The sequence below is a fragment of the Nilaparvata lugens genome, chromosome X (assembly GCF_014356525.2).
Source record: "Nilaparvata lugens isolate BPH chromosome X, ASM1435652v1, whole genome shotgun sequence".
Taxonomy (NCBI): Eukaryota; Metazoa; Arthropoda; class Insecta; order Hemiptera; family Delphacidae; genus Nilaparvata; species Nilaparvata lugens.
Window position 1 is genome coordinate 74,992,534 of NC_052518.1, and position 20,289 is coordinate 75,012,822.

General features: G+C 36.7%; 1 protein-coding gene across 4 annotated transcripts in view; it reads right to left on the reverse strand.

Moving 5' to 3' along the window:
- The window catches only part of LOC111059008 (uncharacterized protein DDB_G0287625), a 255,554-nt gene that overhangs the window by 127,794 nt on the left and 107,471 nt on the right, over nt 1-20,289 (reverse strand). Inside the window, exon 3 of one of the 4 annotated variants that reach the window (XM_039441621.1) lies at nt 13,916-13,973. The exons of the other annotated variants lie outside the window; for them this stretch is intronic. Coding sequence (XP_039297555.1) covers nt 13,916-13,973 — 58 coding nt within the window. The remainder of the gene's footprint in view (nt 1-13,915; nt 13,974-20,289) is intronic. 4 annotated transcript variants of the gene reach the window in all.

Sequence of the window (20,289 nt, forward strand, 5' to 3'; positions counted from 1 at the left end):
TTTCTCCTGTGCTGGCTTACATTTTCAACAAATCATTAGCAGAGGGCATTTTTCCACAAAATATGAAAATCGCTAGAGTCCCATCTTCAAGAAGGGACAAGCTGCTTCGATTGGCAATTACCGACCAATATCTTTGTTGTCAGTTTTTTCAAAGGTGTTTGAGAAAATTGTAAAATTTAGATTGATTAATTTCATGGATAAGCTGAATGTGATTTCTGATGTCCAATTTGGTTTTAGGGAAGGTCTGAGCACTGAGATGGCACTTCGGAGGTGCCGAGGTGATGATGCTGGTTCATAATAGTTTGAATTATAATGATAAAAATCGAGTCACAGGTGCAGGTGTCTTCCTTGATATAAGAAAGGCATTTGACACGGTTAATCATGATATTCTCCTCAGGAAGATGGAAAGGGTTGGAATAAGAGGACTGGTACATAAGTGGTTTGCATCGTATCTGGAAGAAAGGCATTAATATGTTTTCCTCAATTGATGGTGGAGTACCACAAGGTTCGGTCCTTGGGCCAATATTGTTTCTTATCTTCATTAATGATCTGTACTCTTCATCATTCAAAGGAGAGTTTACAGCTTTTGCGGATGATACGGCCCTAACCTAAGGTGAAAAAACAACCCAATTGCTGATGGAGAGTGTTACTTACGATGTTAAAATGCTGTCATTGTGGTTCACGTGTAATAGGCTGAATATTGAAAAGTCTGTAATTGTTAATTTTTTTCACTGTCTCAAGGTTTTCAAATGCTCATTCCCATTAAATATCATTCAATTCAAATTCAAATTGAGTTTATTCACAGAAATCATTACAAATACATTACACATGTATAAATAATATAAATACTTGTGAATTTTCCCCACATAGACAAGTCTGTGTGTGGGGAAAGAGTTCTAATGAAAAAAAATTGATACTAAAAAGAAAATTATAAATATTTACAATACAGTACAATTTGAAAAATAAAAGTTTGTTAAATGTAGTGGAGAAAGTATATGTTTTGAATTGAAGTAGTACAATATATATATTATGGTATATAGCTTGAACATGGCACACAAAATAAAATTTAGAACTTGAACAATGATAAATTATGAGCAATATATTGATGATATATATACTTTCATATATATGATGATGATAGATAAGATTTTTATCTAATTCACATATATGATGATGAATACAAGAAAAATATATACATAGTATCAAAACCGGTAAGAGGAGTAGATGAGCTGATCAGCGACATCCCTGCCGGCCTCAAATAACCACATATTTAAAAATCGTTTGTATATGTTAAGGCTAAGGGGTTCTATTTGCTTTATGTAGGCGGGTATATTTCTATAAAGAATGTGGCATATGTAATGACTATTAAATCTATTGCAATTGCTAACTAATCTGGGTTGTAGAATTCCAAATATATTCATATTTCGTGTTTGATAGGGATGGATAAGAGGATTAAATATTGCATTTTTATTACTTCGGATGAAAATTAAAAGTGATTTTATGTATAGCTGTCGCACATCAAGGACCTGAAATTCTTGATAGGCCAGTTCAGTCGGATAGCGACTATCCTGGTTCAAGCAAGTCTTTATGATTGCTCGCTGTGCAATTCCGACAGCTCTCAAAGTGAACGAGGATGCTCCACCCCAGGCCAGGATTCCATAATTTATAATTGATTGAACATAGGCGAAGTATGTCCTTCTCAATTGATTGACTGAAAGAACCTCCCTCAACTGTCGAAAGGCATATATTAGTCTACGAATGCGACATTTGAGGTATTCCATATGAGGAGTCCAACAAAGCCTGCAATCTATGAAGACTCCAAGATATTTGTATTTTTCCACCTGTTCAAGCGTCTCACAATTACAGGTAAGTGACAGGTGGTCATTACATGAGTGAAGCTTGAGACATTCTTGAACTGGCATACTATTTTTCATAAAATATATTGGCAAATATTTGGTTTTAACAACATTGAGTGTGAGTTTATTTTGATCGAGCCACTTCTTCACATGTAAAAGGTCTTTTGAGGCCTCACTGAAGGCGTCCCGCCAAGTACGTCCACAGGAAACCAATGCAGTATCGTCGGCAAACAGGAACAGTTTGCCATTCAACTGCAATTTACTTATATTATTTATATAAATTAGGAATAGTATAGGACCTAGTGTGCTTCCTTGTATAACTCCATAATCAACGGGCATAGAGTCACTACCAATTCCATTTATATAAACTGACTGTTTCCTGCTCTGGAAGTAACTCTCAAACCACCTCAATGAACCATCTCTGATTCCATAGAGCTCCATTTTTCTCAAAAGCTTCAGTCTATCCACAGAGTCAAATGCTTTTGCAAGATCTAGAAACGTGATTAAAACATGTTTCCGATCTTCCACCCTCTGCGTGATCTCTTTTGTTATATCAAACAGAGCATGTGATGTATTTTTATCCATTCTAAAGCCATATTGATTATTTGCTATGATGTTATTTGTTTCTAGATAATTCTGTAATTGGTTTTTCACTGCTTTTTCGAGGATCTTTGAAAATATGCTTAGCATAGAAATAGGTCTGTAATTACTTATAAGATTTTTAGTACCAGATTTAAAAATAGGAATGACTTTTGCCATTTTAAAAGCATTTGGAAACTGGCCTGTTCGGATACTGACATTAATAATGTGAAGAAGAGGCTCAATCACCACATCAATGTGTTCTTTTATGAATTTTGAATCAATGTTATCAAGCCCCGGAGCAGAGCCACCACGCATCCCCTTCAAGATCTCCCGGATGTCCTGTTCGACAAGTGGTTGCAGCCTGAAAGTGGAATTGACAATGTAATCATCATCATTTACCACTTCAGGGCCCCTTTCAGGAATTGCATCAGCCAATTCAGCACCTACATTTGAAAAAAAATTATTAAAGGAGTTACCTATTTCTTTTATTTCTAAATCAGAAGGTGCGCCCCCCTGATGTAACTGCGCCAAGGGGAATCGCTCAGCTGAACCCGGTCTACAAGCCAGCTCATTAACTATAGACCAGAATTTTCTAGAATCACCCCCTACACTATCCACCTTATCCTTATAATAATGTATTTTAGCATTCTTTATAGCGACATTGAGTGCGTTCCTATAAATCCTGTACTCCTCTTTCAATCCTACATTAAACGGCTGCCTCAACACCTTTTTGCTCAATTTGTCTCTATGTCTTATTGAATTAATAAGCCCCTGTGTAATCCATGGTTTAATCTTTCTATTCCTGGCTGAAACTAATTTAATTTGTGTAAATCGTTCGATTGTTGATGTAATTTCATTTATGAAAGTATCAGCACAGTAATCAACGTTGTCTGTAACAGCAGTGATACCACCCCAATCTTTTTCTAACAGATCGGCCGCAACATTATTCCACTGGGTCACTCTGTATGTAGGTATGGTTGGCCGACAATTGTTCGAGTCTACAGGCACCCCGGAAGCTAATTGAATAAATGTCGGATAATGGTCAGTTATAGCTGTTTCCATGATTGCAGATTTTATTTCCATATTTCTATCATTTTTTACAAAAAAGTGATCGATACATGAACTCCCCGCAGGACGTGTTACCCGATTCATAAAGCTGATGAAACCCAACTCATACATCATATCCAGGTAACCCTCCTGCACGGAGCTCAATGCAACACCCAGAATATTAATATTAATATCGCCACAAAAAATTTGTAAGGTTTTTCTATCATCATTCAAATTTAAGAGATAATTCCGGAGAGCGACAGTGAAAAGATTTATATCAGTATTGGGACTGCGATAGGCAGCCAACAAGTGGCAGGGCACACCGTTAAAAGTAAAGTTAAGAGCCAGGCAGCTAGCGATCCCGCCCAGACACAGCTGTTCACAGGAGGAAACTGACAGTGAACTGTCAATGTACACTACCACACCATCATTCTGATTGAGTTTACTTCCAGAGCGATAGACATCATAACCCGGGAGCCGCATCACAGACTCATCATCATCTAACCACGTTTCAGTCAAAACAATACAATTGATTTTAATAACTTTAAAACTATCTAATAATATTGAAAATTCATCAAAGTTTCTTCTATAACTGCGTATATTCAACTGTAAAATACACAATTTATTACTTATTGTACAAGCATCAAAATATTGCTCCAGCATAAGGCCATTGTTAAAAGTAATACTATCATTTAGATTTAATTCATCGGATTCGTCGTCCGCGAAAAACATTTATGAGAATATTTTTCAAATTGAAATGAAATGTACTCTATTACTGAAAAGGAAAAAGGAAGAGAGGAAAAATAGTAGAAATAGAAATGTAATTTTTGTAGAAAATTGAGATTCAGGTTGAAGAATCATAAGTCGGCCACCTCAGCCTGCCGGTGACAAAATTAAATCACGGTATTGTACAATGGAGAGTGAAAAATAGAAATTATTTTATGTTTTATTTGTTTTCACTTGAAAACATTCTTTTTAATCAATGGTCATTTTCAATATTCGTGAATAACCAAAGACAACATTAACTCTTTATCCCTTTGTAATTTTTGGTAGGGAATAGGTCAAAACAAACAGTGGGAAGCAGTGCAGATAAAAATTATTTAGCTCTCAAAAGATTAGATTTATCAGCGAAAAGTGGCATAGCTGAGCGATGCGGATCAATTCCGTAAACAAAGAGTAGCTTATTGAGAGAGAACAAGAAAATAATATAAAATAATACAGAACATAGCTTAGCAGCTTGGTGAATTGTTATGAGCTTTCCCGAAATACTGCTTATTGTAGAAATCACTACAGCTGATAAGATTAGTTTATCATTTACTGAGAAGCAGTCTTAAAGAATTTAGTGTCTCTCCACATTACGCTCTTATACCGCAAAACAAAATTTGATACTATTCGGAAATGATCACGCTGAAACACCCATGTTTAATATAGAGCTATTGCAATAATATGCTCGAGACTACTAATAGAGATGAATAGACATAAAAGAGTTACAATATGATATGATAAGACCAACACAAAATATTATCATTGAGAAAAAAAACAACTTCTGTTTTAAAGAAAGAAAAACTAATCACACTCCAATATAGCCTAGCATATTTATAATCTATCCAAACAAAATATAGATCTACTGTAGATAATGGATTCATTACTATTGATTATTGAAACATATTAGGATACATTTCAGAAGAGAAAATAAAAATTTGATTGCTTTAAAACTACAACGTACCTACATGAAAAGAGATAGTATTGTGCTTTTGTTGATATTGTTATCATTTGTTGATTAATTACCGTAACAGAATAAGTTATTTTTGTAATCGGTCAGTTTTTATGAAACACTTAAATAGATAATGAAATAATAAGAATGAAGAAAGGACTGTAATAAAATTTGAAACCTAGACTTACTAAGGTAAGCCCTATAAATAAAATTGTCTTTGAACGCCCTAATGCAAAAGAGATAATAAACGGAATGTTATTTAATCAAGACTAACCAAGAATTAATTTATACTTTATATTTCAACAGATGTTTGTAGTTGGCACGTCACACAAATCTTTTTCGCAATTTACCGTGTAGATTCTGCCCTTTTCAACAATCCTTATCTTGACAGAGCCATTTTTGTCCACCCAAACATATTTGAAACCAATTCCTTCTGTAATTTTCTGGCTTTGGATAACAAGAACCTACGTTGGGCAGTCAGAGAGAAGTTGATATATATTGGATGGATCTCACCTTGCATTCCTATGTGGCTTGTTGATAACTTTTTCACGCTGCGTTTTTGTTGCATTATATGGTGGGTGATTGTGCGTCGTACAAACTTGACTATAATTGGTGGCGGGTTTCGTGAGTCCGGGCGTTTTTTAAGACGATGGCAGGTATCTATCGCCTCGTCGCTTATCTCAACACCAACAGCTTTGCATGTTTCGAGCACTACTTTTGAAACGTCCTCTTCAGCCGTAACTGGAATGCCATGTAGTTCCAAAGTATTTCTTCTCCCATATTGTTCCAGATCGTCCGTACGCATGGACAGAACACCAAATTTTCGTTTTAAAGTTTCATTTTCACTTTGCAGGGCTCTAATTAATTCTTGTTGCGCTGCTATCAGGTTTCCTTGCGTGTGTAAAATACTAGCATTGTTGTCGAGTTTTTGATTACACAAATTGAGAGATTCCTGCAGTTCTTTAAGACAGTTCACTACATCAGTTTTGAAGTCATTGAGGGACAAACTATTTGGATCCACAGAGCCCGAGGAATGAGTAACGAACCCCGCGCCAGGGGTCTTGATAGGGGTCGAATTTGGGCCAGCACCACGTTGAAGTCGAATTCCCACCATACAGCCCCCACACTTCCAAGCACCCTTTGCCAAGATCTCGAGTTCAGCCTCACTCAAAGGTCTGTCTGACCCACTTTGAATACATTTTCCATGGTAAATCGAACCGCACTCCGAGCACAATATCGATGAGTTCCTGCCCGACCTAACGACCGGCAAACTGCACTCCGCACACATACTCATTTTTATTTGACAAAGGTCTCGGAAAAGGTAACGTAAGATATGTATGAACTGTAATAGGATCACGTAAGCGATATATTTGGATTCTACGAATCAATAAATAATTTTACAAAAACCGGCAGGCGAAGAAGGATGACCGACGAAACTTAACGATTCATAACCTGAACGGTAGCTGATAAGAGAGAGAAACGATTAGCGACTGCCTCTAGCCAACTCTCAGATAGAACTGCCCAATAGAGATAGAGAGATAGAACAATTGATTGTCAGTGGCGGCTAAATGATTGTCCTTGTAGCAGTTTTCCACAAATGGATGTTGTAAGATATAGGTTTAATAGTCGATGAAAAGCTCAGTTTAAGCAACACATCCTATCTCTCAAAAACTATTAATACATGTTCATACACAAATTCTATTTTTTGAGATCTCTGTGTCCATTGAGTGTCATGGGGCAGATTTATTTTGCATTTGTGCACTCCAGACTAAACTATGCTATTACTTGTTCGGGTAGTACTTATCATACTCATGTGAAGCCGCTATCTGGATTACAGAAGTCTTTTGTAAGAATAATGATGAAGAAAACAAGATTGCATGAATCCTTTCCTCTCTTTTTAAATTTAAATATTCTGCCACTTAGATATATGTACGTTTTTAGAGTTTTGCGGATGTTCTTTAATAGGAGTGGCAATGCTGGCGCAGATGTGGATACTATTCGATCTTCATCGCGACATGGTAATAGAGCTCAATTGCCAAGACCAAGATCCACCATGTTCCAAAAATCTTTTTTGTTCTTAGGTCCAAAATTCTTCAATAATTTGCCTGACAATGTAAGATCTTGCCAATCGTACCCCTTGTACAGTAGATTGATCAGAGAGTGGCTATTCGGTCTTCTTCCAGAGGCGGTCGAAGCAAAAAATGTTTTTTGTTGTTCAGTGAGAGATCACATTTCTCAAATTCTAAAAGTTATTTTAATTACTATTTTCTCTGTTGTTAGCTTTCATCTTATTCTTTATTTGTTGTATGACTTTTATTTTTGTTTCTCAATGCCTTGTTTTTCATTTCCTAGTTATAATTACTGGATACATTATGTAAACAAATATTGATTTTTTTTTTTTATTGTAAGAGAGTTTCTAGGGTCTGCAGCAACTCCTCCATGCGTACAGGGAAGCTTCCCTTGCATGAGAGTATTTATTGTCAAGCGAATTAAATGTATATGATATTCATAATTGTATTATTTTTATTATTATTAGTTTATGCTCTTGATGATTGAGTATTATTTTGTATGCATTGTTTTTGGCAATAAAATTTATTATTATTATTATTTTTTTTTTAAACAATGGTTATTGTTTTGATGAATCCCCACGTATAGGCTATTCTTAACAACACCATTGACAATTTATCTCTGAAACCTATCACTCTTTTCTATCCCTCTTTGTAGTAATATCAGGTGATGACTTATCTTGTAACTGTATAATTCGCTATAATAGGTATCATTACTATTTTGTGCAGTTGTCTCTCTTTTCTGCAGCTATTTGGAACTTAAATAATAGAACTATTAGTAACTTTCTTGACACAAAACAAAAATAACTTCACTTAATAGTTCAATTGTCAAGATTAGTGAGTACACTGAAACCTCTCGTTAACTAGTGATTTTCATTAGTAACAAGTGATTTATCATTGGTAAGCTGGAATATTAATTGCATGCAATTACCACAATTTACCCATTTATTCATAACAGCTAATGCTATTTGAGAATTATCACATAGTCTGTCCTTAATGCCCCGAAACATATGAATTCAGCTGATTAATATACAACTTTTACATCAACTCGATTCCGTTAATGTCTGTCAGCCTGGCTATTGTTTGTTTTCAACATAGCCTACACGTATTAGATAATACAACTTGTGATAGCAATACCTATAACGTTATAGTATATAGTAATTGGTATTATTAGTTCAGGGATTTTGAATTCTGATTGTGAATTATAATATTTTTCGCATTCCCATTTTTCATTTTTTTATATTTAGAATCACTTCATTTGGGTCACTCGTTGTTTGTTTTGTTGTTGTTTTTACTATTCTCAATAAGCTCAATACAAGAAAATGTAAAATACATGCATATAAAAAAAAACAACAAATAAACAAGTTTATAATATACATAACTGCATAGTAACGAATCAAACCAAATTTAATATTACTTATTGAGAAAAATACAATCCAGCACGTAAGATGCAACTTACGGACCGCTGGAGGGAGTCTAACACACTATTTTACTAAAGCAATAGAATGGACTGAAAAAAAAAGAAAAAAAAAAGATAAAAAAAACATTTATGGGCTGTAATCAAAATAGGATATTAGTATTTAATTATTAAAGAGATGATGCTAATTAGAGAAAGCAAAAGAAAATCATTAAAAATAGAGATTCAAATTGTGTGAAAAGATTAATTTATTGATTTATGTTGCAAAAAAAAAAAAAACGGTAAGAAGAGCAGGGGAAATACAAAAAAAAATAAAGAGGAGAAAAAATAAAAAGAAAAGCAATATAACAGAATGCAAAGTTAACCGAATGGAAAGAAAAATAGACGGATTGAACAATAATTATGAACAAAAATTCTAGAGCTTCGGGAGTGAGTGACAAAAGCCAAATTTTAATTAATCTCTTAATCTTATTTCCACAATTACATGCAGCAATGGCATTCTTGACCTCAAGCGGCAAAGCATTATAAAATCTAGGTGCCAGGAAAATGAACGTTTTACGAAAAAGAGTGCAATTGGGTTTAGGACATCTGACTTGGGAAGCCGCAGTCCGCCTGGTCTGTCGAAGTGCGGTAACAGGCTGACAGTAATCAATTGTCACACCTCTATTTCCACTTATATTGAAGAACAATGACAAAACCTTGAATACATATAGGAACCTAACAGGCAAAATTCTAAGATGACAGAACAGTGGAAATGTATGGTCATCAAACCTACTGCCCGTTATCAATCTTATAAAAGCTTTTTGAAGTTTAATAATTGGATCCTGGTTAGCGTAATAGGAGCTTCCCCAACATGTGATTCCATATTCAATTTTGGAATGTACAAATGAAAAATAAAGTTCCTTCATCACATTAAAATCGCACAAATATTTAATGCGATGGAAAATCATCAAATAGAACCTTAAAGACTTCTTTAGAGTTTCAATTTGTTGCCTCCAATTCAGATTTTCATCCAGTGAAAGACCCAAATATTTGATAGTCTTTGCTGGACTGATACTGGGACAGTCGCAGCTAGAATAGGAACAAACCGGAGAGTGAAAGCGCAGTGGAGCAGGTAAGTCAGCACTTCCAGAGAGACTGAACATCATATAATTAGTTTTGGCTACATTAATTTTAAGTTTGTTACATGTAAACCATAGAGATATTTTGTTCAAGTCAGACTGCATTTTCTGATGTAAATCTTGAAGGTTATTACTTTTATATGAAAGAGCAGTGTCGTCCGCAAAAGCAGTTATCCGTCCATTCAATTCACCATTATACAAATCATTTACAAAAATTAAGAAGAGAATAGGGCCAAGAACCGAACCTTGCGGCACACCACAAGTTATGGGTAATACTTCACTTGCAACGTTTCTGATCCTTACATACTGTTTCCTACCCTGTAGGAAGGACTTAAACCAATCTAGTGGAATTCCCCTTACACCAGCACTCTCCAGCTTGCGGAACAGCAGACTATGATTAACTGTATCGAATGCTCTACTAATATCCAGGAAGATTCCCGCTGTTTTGCCACTACAGCCACTGTTTAATCCTGAATAGACATATTCCAAAAGATGCTGTAAGGCAATTTCTGTACAAAGATTTTCCCTGAAACCGAACTGGCAGGCCGAGAAAAAGTTGCAGCTATTGAGGAATGAAAGTAATCTAGTTTTTATAATTTTTTCAAATAGTTTTGACATGACTGGTAATAATGAGATGGGTCTGTAGTTTTCTTTACTGAGTTTATTTCCTTTTTTGAAGATGGGAACAACAGTGGCCGACTTCAGTATTTCAGGAAAACAACCAGATACCAACGACAAGTTAAACAAATATAAAAGAACTGAAGAAATAGAAGAAAAGTTATCTTTAAGGATTCTAGCAGTCACAACATCGTCACCCGAACTTTTACGAGTAGAAAGAGAGTGAACAAATGTTTTGAGTTCAACAAGTGTAACAGGGCTGAAAAAAATAGATTTATGGCTAGTTTTAATTCTGAAGGACTCTGAAGATTGTGCCTGAATATGGGTGGGTAAAGCAGGAAAAGAATCAGAAAGATTCTTAGGCATTTCAATAAAGTATTTATTCATTACGTCAGAAACTAGGCGGTTGTCATCAATTAAAATACCATTCTCCTGCAACACAATATCCGTATCTTTATTATTGTCTTTTACTGGCAAAAGTGTTTTTATTGTTTTCCATTTTTCTCGGGGGTTATGTTTTTGAATGAATAACTGTGAAGAGTAAAATAGAAGTTTGGCCTCTTTCACCCATACTTTTATTTTATCTTTCATATTTACGAATTTTCTTTTGAGGATCAAATTGTTTGGATCATTGCTATGCATCTTATGCAATTTGTCTCTTACATAAATGGCATTGGACAAACCAGGAGTCATCCAGGGCTTTAACATTTTTATGTTCTGTTTGTATTTAATATTTTTTTTGTGATTCTACAATACAGTTATTTAAGATTTGATAAAAAATATCAAATGCTTTGTTAGTTTCGGGTTCTTCAAAGACAGGTTCCCAATTTTCATATTTTAATAAGGTACTCAAACGCTTGTGGTCCAATTTTTTAAATTCAGACTGCTTAATCCTTCTCTTTTCAATAACTATAGGCAAAATACAAGCCACCGCCCGGTGATCCGTGATTAGGGTTTCAATGACAGCAACTTTGTCAATGACAAAAAGATTTGAACGATATGATAAGTGGTCAATACAGGTTGAAGACCCCACTACCCTCATCCCTATATCTATTAACTGCTGCATACCATTTCCATTGAGACAATTTGGATACGAATCACTATAAACATCCGAAACACTAACATTTAGGTTAATATCCCCTAGACAATATAAATCTGAGCTCCTGGTGGTAGCCAAGAATCTATCAAAACTGGCAATAAATGTATGCCGATCACCTAGGTGAAATCTGTACAAACCTAACACATTAAATAAATAATTCTTGTATTTACAAAAAAGTAACAGTGAGTCACAGTCAGCAATGCAACAATCCTTTTTAGTGGCAGTAATAGAAGAATGAACAAAGATCACAACACCGCCCGCCCTCGTCACAGAACCAGCAGCAGCAAAGCTTTCATATCCGACAATAGTATATGAATTTAATTCATTCATATCCTGCAACCAGGCTTCACTTAAAATTATTATATGTGTCTTGGTAATTAAATTATTAATGTATGAAAGGAAGTTATCAAAATTAGTATTTAGGCTTCGGATGTTTTGATGGAAGAACAAAATACCAGAATCCGAATCAAAAAACTCATTCACTTCATCAATTGAGCTTAAAAGAGTCGTTTCAGAATTATTCATTCGCTAACTTTGAAGTTTAAATTAACTAGCATCAATCAACAATTGCACTCTTTTCCATAAATTTGATATAAATGGGGGAAAAATAAATGAATTCTTTGAACAAATGAAAATCAATTTGGCAAAAGCAGCTCCACCAGAACATAATATGAATAGAAGAAAACAGTTTAAACTAACATGATTGATAATAAACAACGATAGACCGCTACAAAAATCTGTTATCAATTCGACGGGGATAGCCATCACAATCATAACGGAGCTTGATAAAGCTCTGAACTGAGTGATAAAATTTTGTGTCACCAGTACTATGCTTTCCAATGCTGAAAATGTTATCATTACGCAAAAATTGAGATAAACCAACTAGAGCACATCGCTTGACCCAATGTGCACAATTGGATTCATAACCTCTACGATATACTATTATCAAATAATATAAGTAATATAAAACGTTTGACCAACTAGAGAAATCAATTTTATATAGGAGAGAAAACAAACAATGAAAAATTAAACATTCCTTATTTCTACCCGAATAGCGAAAGCGAAATTTTTGCAATAAACGAAAGTCATTGATATTTTCCTCTAGTATTGAAACATTAAGAAAAAACAATTTACAGTCTATCGAGATCACTCAACGACGATATTTTCACAATCGGTTCACTCTGCTCCTTCCTCATTAGTATCTTCCCGTTCTGCACCCACAGATAAGCGAAGTCATATTTCTTCTTAGCCTCCCTGGCAGCTGCAAAAATTCTTCTCCGCGCCGGACTTAGACTCTCGTTAATGTAGACTACTGCCTGCTGCTGGAATCCAAGGTCATGCGTCGATAAATTACGCTTAACCTTTCTCCTCGCCACCACCGAGAACTTCTCCTCTCTCCTGACAAATTTCACAATAATACCAGCAGGCCGATTGTCTCCCTTAGGTTTTCCTAGTCGATGGCAGACGTCAATTTTTTCTCTTGTTATATTAACATCAAGAGCATTACACACTCTCTTTACAGTTTCATACACATCCTCGTTTTTCGTCTCTGGTACTCCATAGATTTCAAGTGTATTGGAGCGTGTGTACTGTTCAGCATCTTCGAGCCGTGTCTCCAAGTCACAAACTTTCCTCTTCAGGCTTGCATTCTCTTTTTTCAAGTCCTCAATTAATCTAAGGCACTCATTTATTTTCAAAGTTTGATTAGTAATTGTATTAGTCTGGTCGTCAATCTTACTGTTTGCAAACTCGAAAGAAGCATTAAATTCCCTCTCCATTCGCTTCCTATCCTCTCTGGCCTCCTCTAGCATAAATATCACTTGTGATATGCTGGCATTGCCATCCTCAGCAGAAGACACAGCACTCATACTCTGCCTCCTCAACTTGGAACAAGGTGGGCATCTCCAAATCTGACCCTCGTTGACAATACATTCCACGTCTGCCTTGGTCATGTTAACACATTGAGGATGACTTAGTTTTTTACAATCACTACATGCAAGTTTGCTTCTAGTCGCCGGAATTGCAGCCTGGCATATTGTGCATGCAGATTTATCAGCCATATCAAACAATAAATTTTATGAAAGAACACGGTTTAATAGATAACAAATTAAAATATTATATGCGCCGAGTAAGCGAATAACTATGGAAAATAAATTTGAAATGAAATATACGGAAATCAGGGTAAATATAACAATAGAAGGTAGTTGAAAGGAAAATTGCGTCAAGAGGGCTATCGTGACGTCTTTATACGGATATTGAATGGGAAGCCCCTGAAACTGGAAGAGGAATACGACAGACAAAAGAAAGAAGGAAAGTGGATGCAAAGAATAGAAAAATTACGTGAATTATTGCGAAATAGAGAGTAAATAATAGAAAATAGCTTGAATAACTTTACGTGTAGAAGCTATCTCTTGTCGACCTGTAGAGTAGCGCAGCAGCAGATAACAGAGCACCTGAAAAACAACGTCCTATCGCTTCAGAATCGAGAACTCGACTGTTTAGTCGAATATAGAACAATTATAAAGTATTATTCAGGTATATATCTACCTATCACAGAAATCTTTCTCAGCCACGACTATATAAGCGCTTAACATGGTTGTTAGGGAATGATATTAATAAGAATATGTGATGAATAATCTATCATGTTCTAGGCGAGCAATATTTCTATATCACAAATATCCAATAACTTCAACACTAAAATGTGAATATCTTTGAAACGGTTTGATATATTGATCAGCGATTTCCACCATTCATTGTCTTTTGAAATTCTTTATTTGAATCTTGTATTAGAACCTTCCCATGAAAATGTTTGATTCAATGTGACGGAACCAAAGTAGATTTAAAATTGGTACTCTGGTGCACAAGTGCCTCAGAGTCGCCATTCACCTCAAGGTCATCCAGGTCAACCACCCTAACCTCAAGGTCATCCAGGTCAACCAACCTAACCTCAAGGTCATCCAGGTCAACCACCCTAACCTCAAGGTCATCCAGGTCAACCACCCTAACCTCAAGGTCATCCAGGTCAACCACCCTAACCTCAAGGTCATCCAGGTTAACCACCCTAACCTCAAGGTCATCCAGGTCAACCAACCCCAACCTCAAGGTCATCCAGGTCAACCACCCTAACATCAAGGTCATCCAGGTCAACCACCCTAACCTCAAGGTCATCCAGGTCAACCACCCTAACCTCAAGGTCATCCAAGAAGAAAAAATAAATAAATAAAAAAAAAAATAAATAAATAAAAAAAAAATAAAAAAAAAAATAAATAAATAAAAAAAAAAATAAAAAATTAAAAAAAAATAAAAAATTAAAAAAAATTAAAAAAAAAATTGAAAAAAAAATTAAAAAAAAAATTAAAAAAAAAGTTGAAAAAAAAAGAAAATTGAAAAAATAAATATTAAAAAAAAAACAAAAAAACAAAAAAAAATTAAAAAAAAAAAAAATCAAAAACACATAAAATCGGGAATAAATGGGAAAAAAAGGGAAAAAAATTCCCTCCGGATCCCGAACTGGGGTATTAAAGGAGTTGTTCTGCAAGGAGTGGGACATTGTGTCTAGTACAGTCATGCCGTCAGTACATGTGTGTGTACCACCAGTACGTGTGTGTGTGATTTCGGTGTATTGGTTTTGGATTACTTCCATCTTTATCAACATCAAGAGTAAGTACCAGTGCATTTTATAGTTCTATATATATATTTATATTATATTCATGATTCAACAATTAAGTCCAAAAGAGTAGAATTTTGAAGTAGATGGTTTGAGACTAAGAATTAAATTCTAAAATGACTTAAATTCGAAAATGACAAGTTTAATTATGAATTAGGTTCCAATACATAGAGTAAATGACATATTCAAAAATGACTAGTGTAATTAATTATGAATTAGGTTCCAATACATACAAGTTAAGAGTTTAATTGTGAATTAGGTTTTTTGAGTTGGTGGTTGTAATCCATCCTAACCTAAAAAACGTATAATCACAAAGTAGATCCTAGACCTCCATTCACATGGTTGTAATTTATCCTAACCTAAAAACCGTATAATCACAAAGTAGATCCTGGACCCCCATTCACATTCCCCCATCCCCACCCATCCCCATAAGTAGATCCTAGACCTCCATTCACATGGTTGTAATTCATCCTAACCTAAAAACTGTATAATCACAAAGTAGATCCTAGACCCCCATTCACATTCCCCCATCCCCACCCATCCCCATAAGTAGATCCTAGACCTCCATTCAAATGGTTGTAATTCATCCTAACCTAAAAACCATATAATCACAAAGTAGATCCTAGACCCCCATTCACATTCCCCCATCCCCACCCCACCCCACCATACAGCTCCAGACCATCATCCCTAGAACATAAACACCTACAAACCTCCATCCTCGACCCACGATCCTAGATACTGATTCACTGCCTTCATCCCCCCACATCTGTTGATAGCGATATATATATATATAGAGTTGAATACTGCATACCATACTAATACAATATTGTTCTGCATTGTTCCAGATGAGCAAAGCTGTACAATGTCAGCAAACAGCAAACTCAGTGGACGAGTTTGTTGTCCTGGAGGAGGCATTCAAATCCCGACTCACGACTCTATACTACAATAATGCATACAAGGATCAGCCTGCCAAAGATTTCCACACCTTTCTGAGCAGTCTGAAGGATAAAATTGTTCACATCATCAGTCAACAACTGCAGACACATGGAGCAATGAAGTTCAATCTAGTATTGGAGGCAACATATTTCCGCAGCACCCTTGATAAGACCTTCTTCGAACAAGAAGAGTTTCAGAATGTCGCCTTCAAAACTCCAAACTACACCATCTTCAGTATCATCAATCTTCCAGACATCACCAACCAAGCGTGCATGACCCTACTGGATGAGGAGTCGAAATACGAAGGAAATTCCAGTGGATGGAGTCTGCTTATCATCGATGGATTGCTCATCAGGATTAGCAAACAAACTCCCCTGTGTGGATCATCCTACATCAGTCTTCCACCTCTTCTATCAGCACGAAAGGCAATCATCAATCCTATAAACAAGGACCAGCAATGTTTCAAATGGGCTATCCTTGCCAAACATGTACAAGGCAGTAATCCTGAACGAGTCAACAACCGATACCATCAATTGGAAGAGAGATACAACTTTTCAGGCATTGGATTTCCCACTACCATCAACCAAATCGATATATTAAAGAAAGATAATCCGGAGGTATCAGTTAATATTTATGGTGTGGATGAGAAGAACGTTATATTTCCAAGAAGAGTTGGAAATGCAATGAAGGCAGATCACTTTGATCTTCTCCTCCTCTGTGAGAGTAAGGATGATGATGAAAACAGCACCCTCGAGGATGACAATGAACATAAATCAAATAGCCACTACTGCTACATTGAAAATTTTGAAAGACTTGTGAGATCCCAACTCACAAAACATCAGCATAAAATTATCATCTGCAGACAATGTTTCACCCATTACACCCAGGATATAGATGGAGAATGCAGGATGGCTGAGCATGAGGAGTATTGTGCTAGCAATAATACAGCAAGAATCATCATGCCACAGGTTGGAAAAGATGGTAAACCTCCAACCTTGAAGTTTGAGAAACATGTGCAAAAGTACAGAGTACCTGTTGTAGCATACGCCGATTTTGAGTGCATCCTGGAGAAACCTGATGGAGACAATGAACAATAGATTGGTGAAGCTACCAAAGTTATCCAGTATCATCGGGCAATGAGTTACTGCTTATACTTTGTGCGGGACCCATATTTGGAAGATTCCTGGCTGACAATATAACTGGTATCTACCGGAATGCATTATGCCGTAAATGCAACCTGCAGCGAGAGCGACAATCATTCATACCAGTGTTTCTCCACAACTCTTCAAACTACGATACACACCTCATTATTCCAGAGCTGGGTAGAGATAAGGATCGGCTGTCTGTCATCCCAAATTCATCGGAAAAGTATATATCATTCACCAAACAAATATCTCCAAAAATGCACCTTTGATTCATCGATACATTCCGGTTTACACCTGATAGTTTAGACAATCTGGTCACCAACCTAGTCAAATCAGCATCGAATCCAGAAGACTTGTCCAAAGTGCTGCCACATACTGCCAAGGTGTTTGGAAACAAATTGAGCCTTGTCTCAAGGAAAGGAGTGTTTCCATACAACTACTGCGATTCATGGCAGAGACTCGAAGAAACATTGCTACCACCCAAAGAGGCATTTTTCAGCAAGCTGGTTGATCGGAGTGTTAGCAGTGATGATTATGAACATGCTCAAACTGTGTGGAACCAATTCAGTTGTAGAACTCTGGGAGAATACAGTGACCTATACTTGAAAACAGATGTTCTCCTGTTGGCTTATGTCTTTGAGAGCTTCCGCGATGTATGCATGAAGACTTATGATTTGGATTGTGCTTACTACTTTACATCTCCAGGCTTTTCCTTTGATGTCATGCTGAAATATACTAAAGTCAAGCTTGAGCTCCTTACTGACTATGACATGTACATGTTTATCGAGTGAGGTATCAGAGGAGGAATAACAAATTGTATACACCGTCATACTGTAGCCAACAATGCCTACACAGGAGCACCTATTGACCCCGAGAAGCCTACATCATATCTCTTGTACACAGATGCGAACAACCTGTATGGCTGGGCAATATGCCAACCACTTCCATGCTGGAAATTCCAGTGGATGGAGAAAGATGAGTTGGAGGGGGTGAGCAGAGGTATTGAGGGTGTTGGAGATGTTCAAAAGATTGGCTACATCTTGGAGGTGGACATTGAGTACCCTTCCGAAGAACAAAAAAACTCTCAAATCTAATCATGTACGACTCATGACAGCTCTAAGCAACCGTGAATGATATGTATGTCATTACCGCACCCTCAAGCAAGCAGTACAGCATGGATTGAAAATCACTAAAGTTCATCGAGGTGTGCGGTTTGAGCAGGGGACTTCCTAGCACCCTACATCATGCTAAACACCAGACTTCGACAGCAGTCGAAGAATAAGTTTGAGAAAAATTTCTTCAAACTCATGAACAACGCTGTGTTTGGTAAGACGATGGAGAATGTGCGAAAAAGGGTGAGTATGGAGCTAGTGAATGATGAGAAGCAATTGAAGAAACTGATTGCTCGACCAGTGTACAAGGACCGCATCATCTTTGGCGAGAATATCTGTGCTGTTACAATGCATAAAGAGAGAGTGGAGCTGAACAAACCTATCTACATTGGTTTGACAGTGCTTGACATCAGCAAAACCCTCATGTATGAATTCCATTATAACATCATGAAGCCCATTTACAAGGACCGTCTTCAACTCCTATATCTAGATACTGATAGCTTATTCTACCTTGTCAAGACAGAGGACATGTACAACGACATCATCAACAACCAGCAGCTTAGAGATACCTTTGACACCTCAGAGTACCCTGCAGACCACCCATGCTACTCAGATGCAAACAAAATGGTGCTTGGCAAGTTTAAAGATGAATATGCTGGCCGAGCGCCACTTGAGTATGTAGGCCTGCGAACAAAGCTATATGCCTGTAGGTGTTACAATAGTGATCCAAATCAGCTGACAAGTGGATTGATGAAGAAAGCTAAAGGAGTGAGGAGACCAATACTTGGGCGAGAACTCTCAAAAATGCATCCAGATGCTGAACGTTACATAGGCTTCCAAGACTATCTAGATTGTCTATATGGTGATGAGGATATCTATAGAGAACAAGTGATGTTTGGTACTAGGAAACATCAGATCATGACCCAAGTCATGAGAAAGAAGGCACTGAGCAAAGCTGATGAGAAGAGGTATATTCTAGATGATGGAATTACAACTCTTGCACATGGACATTACAAGATCCCCACTCTAGCACACATTGATGAGGAGGATGAGGAGGAGGAGAAGGAGGAGGAGGAGGATGAGGAGGAAGAGATGATTGACTCTCAAGAAATTCCTAAGGTTCAGGCAGCTAGCAGTACTACAACAGCTAAACGGCTACATTCCTCATCACATGATGAGCTCATTGATAAAGTCAATGAGTCAGGAAGCAGTACAATCCCTGCTGAACGGTCATGTCCCTTATCAAATGATGACTATAAAATAGATGGTGATGCATCCCAGTACAGCATTCTGAGAAAATTGCTTGAAAAGTGACGTCATACCTCATGCCAGGAAGTGTCAACAAATCCACTGCCCACATGTCTTCGCCCTACATTCACATCGCAAGACTTTTTGGAAGTGGTCATCAACAGTTGAGGTCTGTGCACCGTGCTGTAAAGAACTAGCATCAGCTACAACTAGAACTCCAGCTACTACTCCAGCTAGTACTCCTGCTGTTACCACTACCACTGCCAACATCAGCCAGCCTGTAGTGGAGCAAGCAGATATGTGTGAGTGCAGAGACTGTCTACTAGTAACCAGCAACCAATGGATTGTACAACCATTTCTGAAGTTTGGAGATAAGGACCTACCAGAACCGTTTGGAACAGCTCAAAACTTTCTAGAGACACTAACATCCATCTTTCATGATGCCGAAGTGTCAAGCTATACCGACCTATGCGAGGGAGCAGCCATCTTGAAATTCTCATTCAGCAGAGGATTCTGCGAAATAAGTGATAGATTGGGTGAATTATATCACTGGATAGTTCTCGATATATTGGACTGAATCTATTGAATTGTAATGTAAATAATCTTATTATTCATATGAATGCTCAGTTTATATATTATGCTATGTATCAATAAAAGAGAG